General features: G+C 46.8%; 1 protein-coding gene across 1 annotated transcript in view; it reads right to left on the bottom strand.

The window, feature by feature from the left end:
• Positions 1-22,977, bottom strand: part of SLC8A2 (solute carrier family 8 member A2) — a 95,030-nt gene that overhangs the window by 14,751 nt on the left and 57,302 nt on the right. Inside the window, exons 3-4 of the mRNA XM_063140835.1 lie at positions 1,851-1,954; positions 897-914 (exon numbers count right to left, since the gene is read on the bottom strand). Coding sequence (XP_062996905.1) covers positions 897-914; positions 1,851-1,954 — 122 coding nt within the window. The remainder of the gene's footprint in view (positions 1-896; positions 915-1,850; positions 1,955-22,977) is intronic.

Here is a 22,977-nt window from a genome sequence, read left to right as displayed (position 1 = left end):
CCTTTGAATACCAATGCTGGGGACAGACAATGAAGGAAAACCATCATCTTCAGAATTTAGACACACCTGGCTTGGCCACAGTTAGAACCAAAATGTTGGACCAGACCAGACTTCCTTAATATGTGTCCCTCCAGATGTTTTGGGGGCATCCCTGGCCATTGACCATGTCAGCTGGGGCTGATGGGAGTTGTAGGCCAGCACATCTGGAGCGATCCACATTGGGGAGGGCTGGGTGGGATGGACCTTTTGGTCTGATACAGCAAGTGTGCATAATACAGGTACATGCTAAAAACATAATATATCTGTATTCCCCAAAATGCTGGTAATATTTCAAGGCAAAAAACCACTTCCTCCTGCTCTCTTCCCAGCACCCTAAACTAAGCAAAATCCCACGCTATTTGAAATGTTCAGTGAAATTGCAGGCATGTTCTGCTTTTTGTTCATTTTGTTTTTGCAAATGGAACAAAGAAAGATCAGTAAAAGAAAAGAAGCTTGCGTTAAAGAAAAACATTTCCAACCCTACAAAGCTAGTTTCCAAGCCCTGATCTGGGTTGTCATCCTGTACTCACTTACCTGGGAGTAGGTCCCACTGAATTTAATGGGGCTTACTCCTTAGTAAGCATGTATAGGATGGTGCTGTCAGTTGCCTTTGGCCTCAGTTGCTCCATCTATACAATGGGCAGAATAAATGCTTAGCACTGAAACCTAGGTGGTGAGAACAGCATCACCAGCTGTGGTACTTGGGGCCAAGAAATCTCACCAGCAGTTGACGTGACCGGTTTGTGCCTATGAGAAATTCGGAGTGGGCGGCCAGAACGGATGCGGGGTGGGTGGGGAGTGGATTAGTGGAGGCAGAGCTGGTTGGAGGAGAAGGAAGAGAGAAGGGAAACACTTACCTTGATTCAGCAAAAGGGCTGCAACCAAGGGAACAGAGAGAAGGAGAAAGACAAATTATGCAGTTCGTCAGTAAAGAGACAGAGAGATTCATGATCTAAGGAAAGAAACAGCAGGGGAAGGACAACTGGGGACCCCCATCAAAGGCAATGCTGCCCCCCCCCCCCGCATAAAGTATCACTGCCCGTTCAAACCAAGCCACGTATGGGATTGAGGCACAAAGGGCCACCGTGACAATAGATCCAGGATTGCCAGATATCAGACTGAGCAGAGGAAGACAGAGGCTCCTGTAGCGTTAAGAGTGGGGATTTCAGCAGGGGCTACTTCTCACCCCCTTGCAAGACGAGCTACCCCCTGGCACAAAACTTTCTCCTTCCCCAAGATTAAAGGTAGGGGACTCCCAATGACCTCCTAAAATCAAAGTGCCTCACTCGCACAGCTTTCCACCTTTGGTCAGGTCCTGACATTGTCACACTTAGAGTACGTACACACACATACACACCTGAAATCAATGGGATTTATGCTAGTCAGGACTAACTTAGGTCCCACGTTTAATGGCTATACTCTAACTACAACAAAACCCAGATTCAACCCATTGACTAATCCGACACAGAACCGCTGTGGACTGCAAAGGATTCTGGGTCATATTATATCCTCTTTGGTCCATGGTGGGACTGCCGGACCACACTTGCACCTCACATGAGCAAAGCGTGCCCTCACACATGCGCGGAAGCTACGTGCCATGGGGGGAGACCAGCAATGGCTGTGATGCCCATGTTTTCTTCCAGAGACACTTCTGTCTCCGCCATTACTGAACTCCTCTCCTGGCCTGCCTCTGGGAAACCCCAGCGTTCTCCAGAAAACCATTTGAAGGCCATGTCTCAATCTTATGTTGCCACCCGTGGGTGGGGGACCGTTTCCCTCTGCAAATTGAAGGTCCACCCCGTCCCACTTACCTGAGATACCCCGTTTCAACCAGCGCGGCTGTCCCAACTCGATGAAGAAGTTGTCCTTTTTCTCATATTCTTCCACATCTATGATTTTCACGTGAAGGGATTTCCTGCTCAAGAGAGGGAAAAGAAATAGAGGCAGGGGAAGAGAGGGGGGTGGAGGAATAAAAGCATTAAGAACTGGAAAGCTATTAAAGGAAGCTGAGAGTGTAATTCACATGCAAATGTTCTCGCCAAGCATAAGAAGATAAGAAGAGTCCCTGCTGGATCAGACCTAGGGCCTCTTTGTCCACCATCCTGCTTCCCACAGGGGCCAACCAGAAGCCTCCTAGCATATGTACCTGCCCGGACATTAAGATCATCTACAGGGGCCCTTTTCCGTGAGCCCCTGCCAAAGGAAGTGAGGCAGGTGGCTACTAGGAGGAGGGCTTTCTCCGCTGTGGCACCCCGGTTGTGGAACGAGCTCCCCAGAGAGGTTCGCCTGGCGCCTACACTGTACTCCTTTCGTCGCCAGGTGAAGACCTTTTTATTCTCTCAGTATTTTAACACTTAATTTTAACTTAAATTTAAATTTTACTGTTCTAACTCTGTATTTTAATCTTATATCAACTTTGCTGCGTGGTTTTATCCTGGTTGTGCTTTTTATACTGTATTTCGTAATTGTGTTTTTAACCTGTTGGGTGTTTTATTGTGGTTTTAATTTTTGTGAACCGCCCAGAGAGCTTCGGCTATTGGGCGGTATAAAAATATAATAAATAAATAAATAAATAAATAAATAAATAAATAAAAATAAGCTCATAAGCAGGACATGCACGCTACAGCAGACGGGGGGGGACTTGTTAGGTACTCTTAGAGTCTGTAGTGCTCTCTGTGTTTATGGTACTTAAGTTCTGGGAAATTTGAGAGTCAGTGTAGTGAGTGGTGTCTTTGGAGTGTGGTGTGCACGTAGTGGATGTATATCAATCAATACTGAGAATAAAGAAAGTTCAAGAGTGATTGTGTGAGAAAAAGGAAAGCGCGTATGTGAATGAGTGACAGGATTGTATGAAAGTTTTCAAATAGGTTTTTAAATGTTGTTAGTTGAAACAAAGCTTGTGAACTTTTAAAAATAAATTTTGATTGTTTTGTTTTTAAACTACCACAAAAGTCCCACGTGTCTATTTGGCATTTATCATCTTAAGTTTACACATTCAGCACCCACTCTGACAATCATTCACCTCAGCAGATATAACTCACAGCGCATTATTATATATATTAAAATCCTTCTCCATTTTAAACCCCTTTCTCCACATAGTTTGGAGGAAGGTGGTTCTTATCCCTTGCCTCAGGCGTATCAAGCGGTGGTGCTTGGCTTGAGCAGGGAGCAGCCTCAGCCGGGTCTGTTGTTCAGAGCCTGTGTCATGGCATAATAAGTGGTCTTTCATATTACGTGACAGCATCCGTCCCCTTTGGGTTGCCCAGCAAGTGGGGAGAGGCAGAGCATCTCTGATCAAGGGACTGGAGCATGTCCCCCATGAGGAAACGTTCCAACGTTTGGGGCTCTTTACATTTCGGAACAGCCTGTACAAAATGATGCATTGTGTGGGGAAAGGAGACAGGGAGATAGATGGGGTCATCTCTCATGAAGCCAAACGGTGGCAGATTCAGAACAGATAAAAGGAAGGGCTCCTTCACACAGTGCTTAGTGAAAACCATGGGATTTATGACCAAGAGAAACATGTCTGGTGGGAATGCAGGAGAGGGCCTTTTTGGTGGTTGCTCCCAGGTTCAAAAACTCTCTGCCTTGGGCAACTAGCTTAACTGCCTCTCTTGTTCTTCTGCCAGGAGACAAAGAGGTTTTTTTATTCAGGCAGGCCTTTCGCGTGTAAGCTGGTCTCCTGCTGTAGGAGGTTGTATTGTTGTGCTTTTAACTGTGTTTTAAATATAGTTGTTCCTATGTTTTTCAAGCCTTCATTTTAATCTCAATTTTATAATAGTTAGCTGCCTTGAGCACCACTGTTGATGGAAAGGTGGGATTATTATTGTTATTATTATTTATTTATATAGCACCATCAATGTACATGGTGCTGTACAGAGTAAAACAGTAAATAGCAAGACCCTGCCACATAGGCTTACATTCTAATGAAATCATAATAAAACAATAAGGAGGGGAAGAGAATGCAAACAGGCACAGGGTAGGGTAAACAGGCACTGGGTAGGGTAAAACTAACAGTATAAAAGTTTTGAAAAATCAAGTTTTGAAAGCTTTAGGAAAAAGAAAAGTTTTTAGCTGAGCTTTAAAAGCTGCGATTGAACTTGTAGTTCTCAAATGTTCTGGAAGAGCGTTCCAGGCATAAGGGGCAGCAGAAGAAAATGGACGAAGCCAAGCAAGGGAAGTAGAGACCTTTGGGATATCGGTTTAATGAAGTAGTTATATGGATTGATGGATCCATATTATTATGGATCCCGCCTACTAACAGGGACTGGCCGGCGAGACCACATTACGCCAGTCCTTTTACAACTTCATTGGCTGCCAGTCCACGTTCGGGCCCAATTCAAATTGCTGGAACTAACATTCAAAGCCCTAAACGGTTTGGGGCCAGGTTATTTGAAGGAATGCCTGCCTGGACCTTAAGATCATCCACAGGGGCCCTTCTCCGTGAGCCCCTGCTAAAGGAAGTGAGGCAGGTGGCTACTAGGAGGAGGGCTTTCTCTGCTGTGGCACCCCGGCTGTGGAATGAGCTCCCTAAGGAGGTTCGCTCGGCACATACATTATATGCCTTTAGACGCCAGGTGAAGACTTTTTTATTTTCTCAGTATTTTAACACCTAATTTAACTTAAATTTAAACTTTGCTGTTTTAATTCCATATTTTAACCTATATCAATTTTTGCTGTGTGGTTTTATCCTGGTTGTGCTTTTTATATTGTATTTTGTATTTGTGTTTTTAGATTGTTGGTTGTTTTTATGCTCTTCATGATTTTAATTTTTGTGAACTGCCCAGAGAGCTTCAGCTATTGGGTGGTATAAAAATGTAATAAATAAATAAATAAATAAATAAATAAATTTATATTGCCCACTAGCTGAAGGTCTCTAGGAAATTCACAACAATTTAAACCATAAATTAATCTATAAACAAACAAACAAGGTGTACTAACTGGTCCAGTGGAGGCTGGTGGCTCTGATATCAGTGGGACAGTGAGTCCGCTTTGGAACCAGTCAGAACTCTAAAATAGCTATCTGGTGTGCACCGTGGAGAGCTCCTTTAGAGTTCCGAATGGTTCTGACCGAAACCAAGAGTGGATTCAGTGCCCTACTGACATCAGAGCCACCAGCCTCTACAGAACTGGGCCCAGCTAATCTTATGGTGCAGCACATTCACCTCGACATCCGAAGGCGGCTGGAAAAGCAGACACCAAGGAAAGGGCAGTAGAACACTGGTTTTCCATGCAGAAAGTCATTGGTTCAATTCCCAGCAATGAACAGCCAGCCAGTAATGCAAAAGACCCTCTAATTGAGACCCTGGACACCTACTGCCAGCCAGAACAGAGATGGCACTAGATGGACAGTCTGGCCTGCTATAATGTGGCTTTCTATCCCTCCCATGCTGTTCACCCATTGGTTGCAGCCCCACCAATTAAAATCTACCTCCATCAATCAATCCATTAATGCTTGAGCTGATTCACAAGCTGATTAAGGGGTGGCTCAATGCATCGCACTACAAACGGACCCACATCTTTAAACACCAGTGTACGCTGACCCTGATTGGGCTGGGACTCCTCTCACACACCCCGCGTGTGTGTACACTGCAGTTTAATGATGCAGGGATGTCCTCCACTCTTTGTACATGTCTGCTGTGGAAATGCCCATGTACACTATGCTGATTCAAGCTTATGGTCCCCCCCCTCCCCAAAAGATGTCGGCATCTCAAGATACAGGTTGTGCAAAACCCTTTCGCTTTCTAATGCATGAGAAGAGATTTTCTACGGCATCTTTCACGGAGCTTAAGTGCGCCCAGCGTCCCTCCGTCTTCGTCTTGCGCATCTCCCATCTCTCAACTAGTTCCAAAAAGCAGACTCCCTCTGGAAGATTGAGATACTGCCTGAGACAGATTAGGGAAGCTCGTATCACTGAGGATGTGGAGAGGCAGGGATCCCTCCCTCCTCCTCCACTCCCTGTATCAGAGCCTGGCAGATGGGAAGTATGACGACATTGGAACTCAGAAGCTGCCGAAGTCAACCAACCGAGATAGAAGGAGGAGACAGGAAAGGAGTTTTGGACGTGGACACCAGAAAGACCAGAGTTCATGATCAGCTCTGGATTTACTGATGCTGTGTGCATTCTAACAGAAATCACTGGGCCGCTCCAGACTCTATGTCTACCCACTTACGAACTGTCTCCTAGAAAGATCTGGCTTGCTTCCAACTTTTGGAAAAACATAACAAAACCAAAAACATTTCACACACACACACAGAGAGAGAGAGAGAGAGAGAGAGAGAGAGAGAGAGAGAGAGAGAGAGAGAGAGAGAGAGAGAGAGAGGCTCTGTCTAGAGGGGATGGTCCTTTGATCAGAGAGCCTCCATCCTGCTGATCTTAACCAGCAGCAGTGGAGGAGTAGTGATGGCTCAGGCACCAGCAAATATGCCAGCTAACCTTGCAACGGGCACTGTGGCACAAGGGGACTGTGCATCAGTTCCGTGGTGCCCCACTCTTGTGATTCTTTGAGAGGCTGGATGCAGGACACTCCGCTGGCGAAAGAGATCAATCTTGGTTTCTAGCTGGAGAAATTGCAGAACAACCAGATCCGCTCATGGAACCCGGAGGCCGCTGGCGCTGTCTGTGGTGCTGAAACTAGATCTCTTGCAACGTCGAGTTTTGAACTTTCCAAAGGTGTGTTTTGTTTCCCCTCCCCCATTTCAGTTTGGACAGTTGTCACCATGCAACAGCAAGATGACACAAAATTGGGTGGGATAGCTAATACCCTGGAAGACAGAAACAAACTTCAAAGTGATCTTGATAGGCTGGAGTGCTGGGCTGAAAACAACAGGATGAAATTTCATAGGGATAAATGCCAAGTTCTACATTTAGGAAATAGAAACCAAAGGCACAGTTACATGATGGGGGGATACTTGGCTCAGCAATACTACAAACGAGAAGGATCTTGGAATGGTTGTAGATCACAAGCTGAATATGAGCCAACAGTGTGATATGGCTGCAAGAAAGGCAAATGCTATTTTGGGCTGCATTAATAGAAGTATAGCTTCCAAATCACATGAGGTACTGGTTCCTCTCTATTCAGCCCTGGTTAGGCCTCATCTAGAGTATTGTGTCTAGTTCTGGGCTCCACAATTCAAGAAGGACGCAGACAAGCTGGAGCATGTTCAGAGGAGGGCAACCAGGATGATCAGGGGTCTGGAAACAAAGCCTTATGAAGAGAGATGGAAAGAACTGGGCATGCTTAGCCTGGAGAAGAGAAGATTGAGGGGAGACATGATAGCACTCTTCAAAGACTTAAAAGGTTGTCACACAGAGGAGGGCCAGGATCTCTTCTCAATCCTCCCAGAGTGCAGGACACGGAATAATGGACCCAAGTTAAAGGAAGCCAGATTCCAGCTGGACATCAGGAAAAACTTCCTGACTGTTAGAGCAGTGCGACAATGGAATCAGTTACCTAGGGAGGCTGTGGGCTCTCCCACACTAGAGGCCTTCAAGAGGCAGCTGGACAAGCATCTGTCGGGGATGCTTTAGGGTGGATTCCTGCATTGAGGAGGGGGTTGGACTGGATGGCCTTGTAGGACCCTTCCAACTCTGTTATTCTATGATTCTATGATTCTAAGCTGCTACCAATCCCAGCTCCGATCCCAATGCATGTGTCCGCAAACACATTATGATCACCACCATTATTAACTGCACTGGCATCCTGTTCCCTTCCCGAGGCGTTTGGATGGCCTCTATGGGTTTCTTCTTTACATCCTCACAAGGATCCTGTGAGGAAGGTCAGAGCTGAAAGACAGGGATTGGCCCAAGGTCATCGAGTGAGTTTCGTGGCCAAGAGGAAATCTTAAAGCCATACCCCAATGTCAGTGGGGAGGCCAATTTGCTCCGAATTTCGGTCAGGGAGCTAGCCAAGGTGCTGAACCTATTTTGGGGATAGGGTTCAGCAATTTGGACAGCTCCTTTAGAGTTCTAGCTGGTTCTGACTGAAATCCAGAATGGATTCACAGCCCTACTGACATTGGAGCTGAGGCACCTTCCAACCCAGTGCCATCCACAGCAACCAAGAGATGCCCAGTGAAGCCCCTTATGAGCTGCCCCCAAAATAGGGGTGCAAAATGACACTCTGGGTTAATCGTTTGAGTAATCCTAGAGACTTGCAAATATTGCCTGACGGCCATGCAATGATTACTGTGACATGGGGCCCGATCCTGACTTACCCCTACTTAGAGTAGAAATATTGAAACCAATGGGACTTAAGCTCAACATCCCTAACTTAAGCCCCATTGACTTCAATAGGTGAAGTCAAAATAGGGCTAAGTCTGGATCGGTCCCAATTTATGTGAAACACTTTAAGGGTGGTCTAGAAATTATTTATTTATTTATTTATTTTATTACATTTTTATACTGCCCAATAGCCGGAGCTCTCTGGGCGGTTCACAAAAATTAAAAACATTCAAAGTGTAAAACAACAGTATAAAACCATACTATAAAATACGATATAAAAGCTCAACCAGATAAAAACAGCATCAATGCAAAATTACAAATTTAAAACACCAAGTTAAAATTTATTTATAGACTGTTAAAATGCTGGGAGAATAAAAAGGTTTTCACCTGGCATCTAAAAGCATATAATGTAGGTGCCAAGCGAACCTCCTTAGGGAGCTCATTCCACAGATGGGGTGCCACAGCAGAGAAGGCCCTCCTCCTGGTAGCCACCTGCCTCACTTCCTTTGGCAGGGGCTCGCATCCCCTGAGGATGACCTTAGGGTCCGGGCAGGTACATACGGGAGGAGGCGTTCCTTCAGATAGCCTTGCCCCAAGCTGTTTAGGGCTTTGAATGTTAATACCAGCAGTATTAACATTTGATCCGCGTTATCTCTCTTTCCATGCTCATGGAGTTTTTTCTAGATGATGGGCTTTGCCAAGTAATGCTGTCTTTTACTGATTCAGGAATTTCCTGACAATTGAGCATGTTTTAATATGACTGCTTTCTGGATGTTGTTGTGGGTGTATTTTGGCAGGCCCAGTTTCTGAAGGTTTTCTGTAGTTTTTTGATGTGATGCCAGTGACTGATGTGATTAATGGAATGTTGTTGTTGTTGTTGTTGTTGTTATTATTATTATTATTCTATACCACTCCACATACACCTCTACCCGCACACCAAGTGAACCAGTGGTGCAGAAATGTTTCAGCTTCAGGGCCAAATTCCATGTTGAGCAACAGTTCTTGGGGTTTGGAAACTCAGCATAGCTTAGATCTCAAACTTTCAGCATCCAGGCCTTTGAATCTGCATTAGGCCGCCCAGAGAGGTGTACTGCACCTGTGTTTGAATAAACAGGGATTTAGTTTGCATGCACACTACTGCAGCAGCTGGGGTGGGTGGGTGGGGGGAAACGCTACTCTGTTTATGTTACATCTTCCATATGAACGTGGCCAGCCAAAGGAATCCCCCAGCCTAATTATACTCTCTGCCTTGAGAACTCTCTCTCTCTCTCTCTCCTGCATCTAGTGAGATGTGTGTGTGTTTTTAAAGCAAAGAAATCCATTTGAGAAAACACTGCACAGTCAAAGAAGACACCTGTTAATCACTCCTGCTGACAGCTCTGGGGAAAAAGTTCTTTTCCGCCCCAGGCTGCTCATGTGAAAGCAGAAGAGAATCCCTTAGTCTAGGAGTTGAGTTCTAATTCAATAAAAAAAGAGGCCCTCCTTATTATACAGACTGTATGAGGTCATCGCAGATGCCGGAGACTGAACCCGGGGCCTTCTGCACACAGAGCAGCTGCTTCTGTCCCAAAACTATGCTCCTCCTCCAAAAACAGTGTAGCGTAAGGCTACATGGGATCAATTCAGCCACCTACAGCACGAGAAGGTGCTTCCAGACAGTCACCTCCTTGTGCTACTGATAGACCCAGGGAGGCATCACCAGAGAGATGAAATCACTTCCTGGGTCTATCACTACCAGGCAAAAGGCATTATGAGCAGTTATTCCATTGTTTATTTTGTACCAGTGTTTCTTTTTCCTGGTAAGAAAAGAGCCAGCAGAAGCGCAGTCGTGCAATGAAACCCCCATCTGGGGACACCCAGCGACACAACACCACCATCACCCCGGTCAAATTTCAGCTGGCCTGTCTTTTCCTCTCATTCTCCACTCTCCTCATCTCAGCATCCGTGCTAAGTTATAGGTCACTGGAAACGCGCAAACGTGCCCATTAATTCACCCTGGGAAATGGGCAAACAGCACCTCTCTTTTGGTTCCTCAGAGGGACGACCCACCTTCGCCCCCACCCCTCCCCCAATTTGGGCCCACCTTTCCTCAACAAGACAAATCAATTAAAGGGAATTAATTGGGGGAGGGGGGAACAGACGGGTGCTGGAGCACGTGGGAGGGTTCTGTACACCCTCCCCCCTCCCATCAGCAGCATCGGGGAAGGGTTGCCGTGGTAACCGAGATCCTTCTCGTTGACATGAAGCTCAGAGAAATCAATTACTGACAAATTACAGGGACACCCCCCTCTTTCTCCCCCCCCCAAAAAAGAGGGTGGGCATAGGAGTGGGTGGAAGGATGGCTAGAGAGAAATCAAAAGTGACTGGGGGGGGTTCGGGTTGCAGGGACAACTAGAGAAGAACATTCTCTCCTTTATTTATTTGGCCCCCCAACCTGACAGCCCCCTAACCGCGGCATTTTTCAAACTTTATGAAATCGTACCTCAGCCCGTTCTAGGCCAAATTCATCTCCCACACATCCCATACACTAAGAGAAACTGCTCAGATCCTACAGCCCCAGACAGGTGGTCTTGTAAAAATTCTTGTCAACTTCCCTTGAAATTTCTTTGCATGCAGGACTCTCTGAATCTGCTTCAGATTTCAGTTTAGATGATATGTAGAAGCAATAAGAAATGTGGGGCGCATATCCCCCAAACCCTGAAAAAAAACTTTATGTATTTTTAAGGTGTTGTTTCCTTCAAGCTTCTTACCGATGTTTTGACTCAGTGGGACCACCCGATTTTGCTTTGAACGTTGCTTTGGGCGAATCCTATTGACAATTCTGCTTTGTACGTCTCTGTCTCCTTCCCTCCTGTCAAGGAACTTGTGATGATTGTACACCTGGGCGGGATCTATACTACTGCTTTATAATGGTTTATAACAGTTTTGACTACTGTTCAAGCCCAGGGCACATTCCATATACTGTTTTCAAACCGTTTTTCAAAGTATCATATACTGCTTTATGTAGATTTGGCCCTGGTTATCGCCTTTTACTCTCACAACAACCCTGCAAGGTAGCAATTTGTCCCAGATGACACAGAGAGCTTCATAACAGAGTTGGGATTTGAGTCAAGGCATGCTTAGTCCAAGTTCAATGCTCAATTCATTACGCTCCTTACCACTGGAGGCTCTATCCTGCACCATTTTTTCCTTACCTACCTATTTCCTACACAGGCCATTTCTACACCTGCCTTTTTTCCTGGGATCATCCTGGGATCATCCCTGTGCATGCAAATGACACACAGGAGCAGGCAAGGATGATCCCTCCGTTTTCCTGGGATAATCCTCAGGTGTAGAAAAGGCCACAGATTCACACATCACTTTTCCTTCTGGTACTTACAAACCTCCTTTCTGTCTATCTCAGAGACACCGGTTCCAAACTGACTTATAAATCCTTCCTGAGGGCAGAATGGAGCAGTTCTGGGAATGTTCTCATTTCACGCAGAGAGCGCAGCAAGCAATCTGCCACTAACCTAGACAAACCCCACCCAGAATCTGGCTGTGCCCCCAAACCCTTCTGTAACAAACAGCGGGCAACACTAGGCGTGGGCCCTTCAGCCAAAGGTGGGTCTCTGCCTGCGAACGCCAGCTGCGCGCCCATTTCCCAGCTTGTGCTGCAGAGTCTATACAATTCATTCCCCCACCCCCGGCCCCCAACTTCCAGGCTCCAAAAGGGCATCGCACAAGAGTCCCTCCGAGTCTTGCTGCAGATGCTCTGGGTCATGTGTTGCCTGTGCATAATAACCACGGCATAAAATCTCTTTTGCTCCATTTTAAAACGTGCTTTTATTTGATTCCTCGTCTTCGCCCTCTTCGTGCCTGCCCACACCAGAGAAGCGTTTGTTATTCCAAACCATCTCCACCAACCTGATGCTTTTTTAAAATTATTATTATTTTATTTTTGCTCAGCTTTGCTCAGCCTAGTCCTGCCCCACCCATCTCTCTCTCTCTCTCTCTCTCTCTCTCTCTCTCTCTCTGCCTCCCAACCCAGCATGAGCCAGACGGGTTGAATGCGTGGGTGTATACGATTATGCCATTATTCAGAGGAAAATGCCACTTCTGCACCAGAGCAGGCACAATTGTCTAGGCAACTCTGTGTTATCACACCCAAACACACACACACACACACCCCAACAACACACACTTCTGTAATTGTGCATAGAAAGAGGGATAATGGGGCCCACACTTAATACATGCCAAGGTTAAAGGGGCTGCCGCTCAGTGGGTAGAGCACTTCCTTTGCATGCAAAAGGTTTGATCCGCAGCATCTCATAGGAATATAAGAAGAGCCCTTCTGTGTGGGGGGGGGGAGGTTTGATGCTGGAATAGTTCCCATGAAAGAAAATCCCTCCACACAACAAAATAGAGTGAATGTTTCCACTTACCCTTCTTCCCCAAATTTGGTATTTCCCCCCGCCTGTAGATAGTTCCTCCCAACCCCCCAACCCCCGTGGGAGATTATTTAGCCATGCAGCAACAAGTATACACACCCTCCTCACAGCTGGGAGTGGTAAAGTCCAGTCAGACATAACTCCTCCATTCTGCTGGTTCTATAAACTGGCCCACACGAAGCATGGCATTGTGGGTAAAGTGGCGGCCTTTGGCTTCTAGGATGATCACATGACCCAAAGCCTTCATGGTCTCCACTGGGCACCATGTCCCCATTTCCTCCATGCCTAGGATGGGCTTTTTCAGAAACCCATTTATTTCAAGGCCTTCGTTGAAGGAGCAATTATTTCCATCTTTCATGCTCAGGGCCCCTGCTAACTGAGCAAAAGAAGATGAAGACGGAGGAACATGAATATTTCATGGAGTGCTGAAATATTTATCTGTGCCCAGTAACTGCGTCGCAAGTTGCTGAGGGCGGGAGCTGAATTTTTAAAAATGGGTTGGTCTGGGTTATGCCTCTGCTACCCTCTCTCTGGCTCCCACAACAAAAAGAATTCAGATCCCCTGGCAAGTTGATTCTCTTGTCCGCTGGTAGGAAATGTAGGCACACGCCAGTTGAAGGGATAGGAGGCGAAGCAGTTCACATTTTAATGTGAGCTTACTCAATTTCGCACCCAAACTCTGTTCTCTTTCGGAATTCGCATTTCCCCACCATTTGCAATGGAGCTTTGCCATCAAAGAATGCACATATTAGAGAAAATAAGGTCAAGATATGCATTATATTAGGAAGTGGCTTGCAAAGTAAGCATACCGTAGGCAAACACGCGTACAAAAATGAACGTGTTAGGTGAAAGGTGCAAAGAAATGCTGACGGATTTTCGTACAACCTTAAAAAAAACCCCACAAGATCTCAAAGTTTGAGATGAACTGAACTTACGACTGGAAAAATGAGAAACTGAAAGGGTCAGATTCATGCATCTGGGCATGCAGCCCACACACCTTACCCCCCCCCCATCTGTAGAAAAGGAACACTATGGGATACTTTGGTATCCCATTTCCCCCTCCCATTGCGCCCCGCTTGCTGTGTTATCTTCTCCGTTATCAAGTGTTTAGACTGTAAACTCCATGAAGCAGGACCTATCATTTTCTCCCTCTTGCTTATGCTTCTTTGTAAAGTGATACATGCACACATGCGCATGCGCGCGCGCGCGCACACACACACACACACACACACGCCATGTTTAAAAAATAAAATAGTGAAGTGGGCTAACTAATGGGCCCTGAAGGCCAATTGATGCTTCCTTGAGATGTTTTTAAAATACTGCTACATACTCCCCAATTCCCCAAACTGAGAAGTTCTAGGGGCACACAACTTAGCCAGGTTCAGTATCCTTTGGTAGGAGAGATATTGTTTGTTTTTGTGATATTGTCTGTTTTTGTTTGTAGTTTATGCTTTTGTTTATGCGTTTGTAGTTTATGCTTACACGGCTTGGGACCACAATACCTGACGGAACGCCTCTCCCAACGTGAATATACCCGGTCACTACGTTCAGCATCTAAGGTCCTCCTCCGGGTGCCTACTCCGAGAGAGGCTCGGAGTGTGGCAATGAGGGACAGGGCCTTTTCGGTGGTGGCCCCCAGACTATGGAACAATCTCCCTGACGAGGCTCCCCTGGCGCCAACGCTGCTATCTTTCCGGCGCCAGGTTAAGACTTTCCTCTTTGCCCAGGCATATGGCGGCACATCCTAATTACCCACATGTTTAGTTTTTAATCGGTTTTTAATGCTTTATGTGTGTATGTTCTGTGTTTTAGAGTTTTAAATTTTGTATACTTGTTTTTACCTCAATTTTAGAATTTCTGTAAACCGCCCAGAGAGCCCTGGCTATGGGAGCGGTATATAAGTTTAATAAATAAAATAAATAAATAATTTTTATGGTTTTAAATTTTGTATATTTCTTTTTAATGGTCACTGTTTTTAACTTTTGTAAACTGCCCAGAGAGCTTCAGCTATGGGGTGGGATATAAATGTAAATAATAATAATAATAATAATAATAATAATAATAATAATAATAATAATAATAATAATAATTGTACTGGAGGTGGATGGCATTTCACAATATTTGAGTTTATTTATATAAATATACATGTTGAGCCTAGGTGAAGACTGATAGTGTGGAACCCTTGCTAAGCAGGAACTCCACTGCTTCTCATCTGATCCCAGGGAGACAGAAAAACCCACACGCACACACACAGGCGTACACACACCAGATGCTCTTAACCTTCCAGAGCTAAAAAGCTCACTCTCTGCCTGTTTCTCAGTCTCTTTCGGAACTAAGGTTGTCTGTTTCATTGACCCTTGGCTTGTTTCTGTTATTTTGTTCCTTTTTACATACACACACTAGTTTGTCCCTTCTAGATGGTCGTGATGAGTCTCCTTCCATGGACTCTGATGGCTTTCACATCCCGGTAATATTTCTGCACCAAGAAACCCTCTTGAGCAAGTAGACAGCAATCTCCCTAAGAAAAGGAAGGTACAACCAGGAATGCCTTTAGCTCCGCCCATCAGTGGAAAGCTGCCCTCTAGAGCTTCTCCAAATGTGAACACCCTTGGTCTAGTTGTCATAGAATAGCAGAGTTGGAAGGGGCCTATAAGGCCATCGAGTCCAACCCCCTGCTCAATGCAGGAATCCACCCTAAAGCATCCCTGACACTTGGTTGTCCAGCTGCCTCTTGATGGCCTCTAGTGTGGGAGGGTCAGGCCTGTTCTCCCTAGTGTGGGGGAAGGGGTCTCAGGAGGTCAATCAGACTCAGAATCTGAAGAAGAAGGAGGAGGAGGAGGAGGAGAAATTTACCAGCCAAGACAGGAAGCAGGAGAGGAGGTCCTCCAAGAAACTTCAGGAGTCAAAGAGGAATCTTCCCAGGAGCTTATCGGAGAGAATGCCAACAATTCAGAGTCCATCCTCCCCCGGTCCCTGGGAACTCAGCCTCTGTCAGAGGGGGAGGGGACTTTGAAGTTGACAGATCCCAGAGTCCACCGCAGGATCAACCGGGAGGAGTCGTGAGCAAGTGAGAAGCAGTCTACCAGGCTAGCCACATGCCAAAGACCTCTGGAGAAAGACCCTCCCTGAGCAAAAGTGGCTCTTGAACTGTGCAGAAAACTCTCCCTTTTAGTTGAAAGGGCAATTGCCTAGCTTCGTTAGCCTAATTAAGCTTAGAGGACAGCTCCTAGCATCCTCACTTCCTTCAGGTGTGACGAGATGTTTATTTGCTGAATAAAGCTGTGGGCGTTACATGGCAGACCTCTTTATAGTCTCATATCTCAGAGGGAGGGCTTGAGATACCGACCCTAGTCGAAGGCCAGGTTCAGGGCCAAGGACTACAAGAAAGGAGACCAGCAGAGCCCTGGAAGATGCCCACCAACCATTAGCACCTGGGCAGTAGACTGAGCAGCAGACCCATAGCTCACCCGGTCATAGTCTTGCCCACCATGGTGAGAGGTATTGAACTTCTATTTAAATTACAACATTGATGTCCAAATTTGCATCTCTACCTATAAATGAGCTTAGGCCAATTTTGTTCAAACTGGTGGTTTCTTCTGTCTTCTCTTTTGGCAATGCATAAGTAGCCGCCTTGCTTCTTTAACTAGGAAACCAAAGAAGCCCATTACAAATTGAGATTGCAATCTAATGCCAGCAATTCCATCTTCGGCGCCGCTGAGAAGACGCTCTTTCCATGGCCAAAATTAGTAAATTAATCCTTTGTTGAAGGGACGCGTCTCTGTACTTCCTGCAGGATGGATCTGGTGCCTTTGTGTGCAAAGGAAATGCATCTTTCTCTCCCTTGGCCCATTATACCTGGTAATCCACAAGGCTGTTGTCGTTAATAACTGAAGCTAGTTTGCAGGGTCCCCCCCTCCTCATTTTTCCAGGAGGCGTGCAGCCATTAATTTCCCGTTACTGAGTGGGTGAGCATCTGTAAAGAGCGAATGCTGGCATGTTCAGTCCCCCGCTGAACAAAATCTGTGCTCACTGGAAAGCGAAGATGGCTGAAATATGACATTTTCGGCTAAGACTGGAGGATGTTCAAGATGGTCTTTTCATCTTGGTTATTGCTGCTTCCGACACCACTGTTACACCCCCAGAGGGCTGTAAAACAGAGCTCATGATGTCATGGCAAAGGGGAGTAGGTGGGGTGGAAGTGGCTGTGACTGTCATGTGTGGCACATTTCAATGAAACCACACTTATGTGGGTCTCCCAACTGCTGAGCATCCCAGAGTAGATCAGTGAAAGGACTGTCAGCCATCTTGGTACCTCTCAGGCAGTGGTGTAGTTATATTTTGAAGTGCAGGCGCTCATCATGACAGTACCTGTAGCCACGCCCCCTAAGATGAGTCCAAATAGCCATGCCCCTATAGCCACACCTCTAAGGAGAGTCTAAAATTCCAGGCAGCTGTGTTGATCCCTATCGCTGAACCAGTTCTAGCAGTTTCCATCTCCACCAGGGGCTGATCTTTTGCAAAGCTAATAGATGTTCATTCCCCATTCAAGATCTTCCAGCTATGGTGAGGACTGCAGCTCAGCTCAGAGGGAACAGGGAATTCTGTGGGGGGAGGGGGCAGATGGCATCAACATGAAGACAGGCTGAAACAACTGGGCATGTTTAGCCTGGAGAAGAGAAGATGGAGGGGAGACATGAGAGCACTCTTCAAATACTTAAAAGGTTGTCACACAGAGGAGGGCCAGGATCTCTTCTTGATCCTCCCAGAGTGCAGGACACGGAATAACGGGTTGAAGTTACAGGAAGCCAGATTCCAGCTGGACATCAGGAAAAACTTCCCAACCGTTAGAACAGTACGACAATGGAACCAGTTACCTAGGGAGGTTGTGGGCTCTCCCACACTAGAGGCATTCAAGAGGCAGCTGGACAACCATCTGTCAGGGATGCTTTAGGGTGGATTCCTGCATTGAGCAGGGGGTTGGACTCGATGGCCTTATAGGCTCGTTCCAACTCTACTATTCTATGATTCTATGATCCCTACTAATGAAAAAAAGTGTTGGGACCGTGTCCCTGTGAGCCCTGTGAGTTCCATTACACCAATGCTCTCAAGAAGCAATGCACTTGTAGCACATCACCACTGTCCTAGGTAAGCAAGGTGAGCGTGAGCTCAGTAAATTCAGATGGGTGAATCGAAGCGTTTCTTTCCCCAGGAGGAGGGAACTCATGGGAGGGGAGCTGTCCGTGGTGCTGAACCCGACCCCCCAAACTGGGTTCAGGACCTTGAGCAGCTCATTTAAAGCAGATTTATGTATTACATCATTTGTATCCCACCCCACATCATTGGAATCTCTAGGCAATGTACAGATGAAATCAATTCACACAGTATAAAAGAATAAGTAATGTACACAGCTAAAAATGTATCCAACCATTAACAATGTGGGTTGAGGTGTGTTTTTTTTACATGGAAATTGTTTTATGTTTTATTGTAAAGCACCACGATGCCAGAAATGGCGAGGTGGCGCTATAAAATGTTTTTAAATAAAAATTTAAAAAGTTAAAATCAGTAGAAAATTTAAAAGCAATAAAAACAATTAAAACTATGTGCAGCTTTAGGCAAATTTAGCCCTCGAAGACTTTGACTTTAAAAAAAAAAAAAGAGCCACATTTTAGCTTGGTGCCAATTTGGCCTCCATGGGGAGGGCACTCCACAAGCAGGGTGCCACCACAGAGAAAGCTCTGTCCCACGTCCCAACACAATGTATGTCTCACGTTGATGGGATGCAGAGGAGGGCGCCTTCAAGAGATCTCAAAGCTCGGGCAGGCATAGAGAGGGGGGGGCACTCCCTCAAATATCAAGGTCTGAGCTCTATCTGGTTCTGAGTAAAACCCAGAAAGGATTCACAGCCCCGCTGAAATGGGGACGCCCACCCCCAGCCTCCACTGGGGTGGGAGAGGAACTCTGCTGATGCTCAGGGGGCACTCCATTGCTGTTGCCGGAATGTTTGCAGACAAAAACAGCGCCGAAGGCTTGGAGCTGACTCTTCTTCAGCAACCTCCATCCCTATGAACAAATTAATGTGCTTTTAAAAATAAAACGCGTTTAGAAAAACAAGGCGTCTGCTCCGGCTGAGCAACACCTCCCCCGACGGGATGCTGAATTTGCATGTCAAAACAGCCCTTAATGAAAGATCAGGCGAGCAGCCTCCCGAGACCGAGGGAGATATAAACATTCGCATTATGGCGTGTCCTCTCAGCTCGCCTCCCACGAGCCGAAAAGCGCGGGCCGGAGTGACTTCGCTCGAAGCCTTTGGAGCAGTGCCAAATGCCAGCCAGATAATCCAAAGCGCACCCTCTCGCGCCACTTCACATGGGAACGAACCGCCGGCCGCCAGTCCCTGAGGATCGAAACCCCATGGGGAATGGCTTTGAACCGTGCACCAAATGTGACCGCCATGTGGGCCAGGACAGCCCTGCCCTGGCAGTGAGGATAATATCGCCCCTGTTTTGGGGGGGGACAGATGTGGGGGTATATTAACTGTATGGAGGGAAGGGGAGGGGATTGTGGTGGCACACCCCCCACCCCACCCCACCTCCACATCCATGCTCATTGTAACACGGCCTGTGTGCATAAGCTAACCTGCATCAAATCTCAAGAAAGGGAGAGAACGTCTCCAGCACGCTGAGGGGCTTTAATCACATCACGGGTCTAAATCTCCCTTTGGCTTGTTCGTTCAAGCTGTTCCCCAATTGTATTTCCACTCCACTAACTTCGAGGGATTTCACCTTCTGAAGGCTGATCTCCACCATTCTAGCAGGGGGGGAAACATCGCCCAGAAATTAAGGTTTTTATTTGGTCATTAGGTCCCTGGACATTCACTCACAGATTAAATCTATCTATCTGTCTGTCTGTCTGTCTGTCTGTCTATCTGTCTGTCTTTCCCTCCAAGGCATCATACATGACCCTCTTCCTCCTCTCCAATTTATCCACACAGCCATCCTGTGAGGGAGGTTGGGACCGGTTCAAATTAATTGATTATTTATTTATTTATTTAGAATATTTATATACCACTCCCCATTGAAAAATTTCAGAGTGGTGTACAAGGTAAAATGAAAATAAAAACAGAATAAAAACAGTTAAAACAAAATTTAAAAGAAGCAATAACAGTAATCCAAGGCTGCATGTTAAAGAAAGGCTTCTTGGAATAAAGATGTTTTCAGGAGGCGCCGAAAGGAGTACAAGGTTGGCACCTGCCTGACCTCCAGAGGCAGGGAGTTCCACAGGAGGGGGGGCACCACGCTGAAGGCTCTTCCCCTGGTGGACTCCCATCGGAGGATGGATCTAGGTGGAACCACCAGGAGCAGGCCCTCGGATGACCTCAGTGACCGGGCAGGTTGGTAAGGGAGAAGGCGCTCTCTTAGGTATCCTTAGGTATTATTGCATTTATATCCCGCCTTTCTTCCTCTCACAAGGAGCCCAAGGCAGTTCACGCAATCCTCTTCCTCTCCATGTTATCCTCACAACAAACCTGTGAGGTAGGTGAGGCTGAGAGTCAGGGCCTGGCCCAAATTCACCCAGTGGGCTTTATGGCTGAATGGGGACTCGAATCCAGATCTCTCGCATCTCAGTCCAACACTTTCACAGCTACACCACACTCAGGAACACTCTGTCCATGAATAATTTCCCCTTCAATTGGTTCTTTGTGAATTGCCCCATGTCCATTTCTTTGTGAATTGCCCCATGTCCATTTCTTTGTGAATTGCCCCATGTCCATTTCTTTTCTCGCAGTTGTGTGTGTATATGTGGGTGGATTAATTACAGACCAGATCCTCTTTCTTTCTTTCTTTCTTGATAACAAAATGACACTATTTAATTTATACTGGCAACCTTTCCTTCCCCCATGACACAACCTGCGCAGCAAACAGCCCTCTGCACCTCAAAAGCTTGCCTTGTCCCCCTTCCCCAAAGAAAGAGTGCTCCCCTTCCCTTTTTATCGCACCTTGTATTCTCTGGAAACCCAACATGGCAACGCCGGTCTCCACCAGTGAGCTAAATTTAGCAGCTCGCAGACAGAACCTACTGACGGGTAGCAAACAAATAACCCAAGCTGAATAAACCTCATCATGAAACTCGCAGCCCGTCGGGATTTCTCAAACAACACCATCCATCACCTTCCCTGGCTCGGAGCAGGTTTGCAGGATAGAGAGAGGCCGGTTGGGGCCTTGGAGACCGGAGACCTCGGGGAATCGAAGGCTCTATTCGTTGCTAAGTTACATCCAGAGCTACACGTGGCTTGAAATGTACCAGAAAGCCTTGTGCCGTGACAGTCGTCTTCAACCGGGTGCCCTCCAGATGTGTTGGCTGGGAATGATGCGAGCTGCCGTCCAAAACATCTGGAGGGCCCCAGGTTGATGAAGCGTGCCCTGTGAGAAGGTGGGAGCAAGAAGGCGGGCGCTGCCAGAAAAGCCCCCCCCCCCATATGGCTCCCTGCTAGTTTGGAGGCCAGGAATGTGGTCAGAAAGGCAAGCATCGACGCTGTGGTTTTGTTAAGCTGGAAGCTTCGGTTGATGAGGTCGATATTTTCATTCTGGTCTGCCCCCAAAACCCTGGGCTCCACCCCTGGGTTGACTAAAACCACACTGGGCTCCTCTCCCAGGCCTGCTTTAGCTTCGGCTTCAGCCCTACCCAACTACCAGGATTCTTTTTAAAAGTGGCTGCTAATGAACCACCCCTTAAAAATGATATGTTGTTGTTGTTTATTCGTTCAGTCACTTCCGACTCTTCGTGACTTCATGGACCAGCCCACGCCAGAGCTTTCTGTCGGCCGTTGCCACCCCTAGCTCCCCCAATGTCAAGTCTGTCACCTCCAGAATATCATCCATCCATCTTGCCCTTGGTCGGCCCCTCTTCCTTTTGCCTTCCACTTTCCCTAGCATCAGCCTCTTCTCCAGGGTGTCCTGTCTTCTCATTATGTGGCCAAAGTACTTCAGTTTTGCCTTTAATACTATTCCCTCAAGTGAGCAGTCTGGCTTTATTTCCTCGAGTATGGACTGGTTTGATCTTCTTGCGGTCCAAGGCACTCTCAGAATTTTCCTCCAACACCACAGTTCAAAAGCATCTATCTTCCTTCGCTCAGCCTTCCTTATGGTCCAGCTCTCGCAGCCATAGGTTACTACGGGGAATACCATTGCTTTAACTATGCGGACCTTTGTTGTCAGTGTGGTGTCTCTGCTCTTAACTATTTTATCGAGATTTGTCATTGCTCTCCTCCCAAGAAGTGAGCGTCTCCTGACTTCCTGGCTGCAGTCAGCGTCTGCAGTAATCTTTGCGCCCAGAAATACAAAGTCTGTCACTGCCTCCATGTTTTCTCCCTCTATTTCCCAGTTATGCTTCACCCAAAAAGAGGACGGAAAAGGACAGTGGTGCACACAAATGCAGCACATGCTCATTGACAGGTCTAGATGTAAATCTGGACATGCTTTTTCATGATGTAAACAGGAATGCAGGACCTTTTGCAAGGGTGGGGGAAGGCTGTGAGCAGCTGACCTGCAGGTCTACCTGTGCAGCTGGCGGTCCAGGTGTGAACGGCTCATGGGGGAACCGTTCTCACGGCTCTTTCTCTTTAAACTGGAATTGGACCGGACAGTCCTTCACCTAGAGCATTCCCTCAAATAAAGGACTTTCTCTGGCAGCCTTTTGAAGAAAGGACTGGCCTCCATAAAAGAGGCTGCATGGCCACCCTAGCACTTTTTGTTTTCCACCCAGGATTTGGCAACCCTTCCATGCCGACAGATTGCGGGGAATGGAATGCAAGGGGGAAGGCCTTTCCCTCCCTGTGGCGAAGGGTTCCGGTCCGCCTACTCCTGTCACTGCAAGGCACAGAACAGGAAAAGCAGGCTGTATCGCTGAACATTTTCCACACAGAAGAAAGGTGTAGAAGGGTGGCGCAAGGGGATCATGTCCCCACCCCCGGCCTCTGCACCTTCCCCAGAACCTCTGTACAGAGCAGATGCCTGTACAAACTGTGCCCGGAATCGTTATGCCACCTTTCCTTTGTCGGAGGTCTGTGTTCTAACTACTACACTACACTGCCCCCACTTGAATTGTTCAAAGCACTTTGCATCCATGATCTCACTGATCCTTAGGAAAGTATCATAATGCAGGTCAGCATGAAGATCCTCATATTACAGAGAGAGACAGCGAGAGAGAATAAGAGGCTCACAAAGTCTATTTTGCGAGTTGATAGAAGAGAGGTGAGACTTGAACCCATGACATCCTGATTCACAG

The sequence above is a fragment of the Elgaria multicarinata genome, chromosome 13 (genome assembly GCF_023053635.1).
Source record: "Elgaria multicarinata webbii isolate HBS135686 ecotype San Diego chromosome 13, rElgMul1.1.pri, whole genome shotgun sequence".
Lineage (NCBI taxonomy): Eukaryota > Metazoa > Chordata > Lepidosauria > Squamata > Anguidae > Elgaria > Elgaria multicarinata.
The sequence above is the reverse complement of the archived record's forward strand: the minus strand, read 5'-3'. Positions and strand labels throughout refer to the sequence as shown.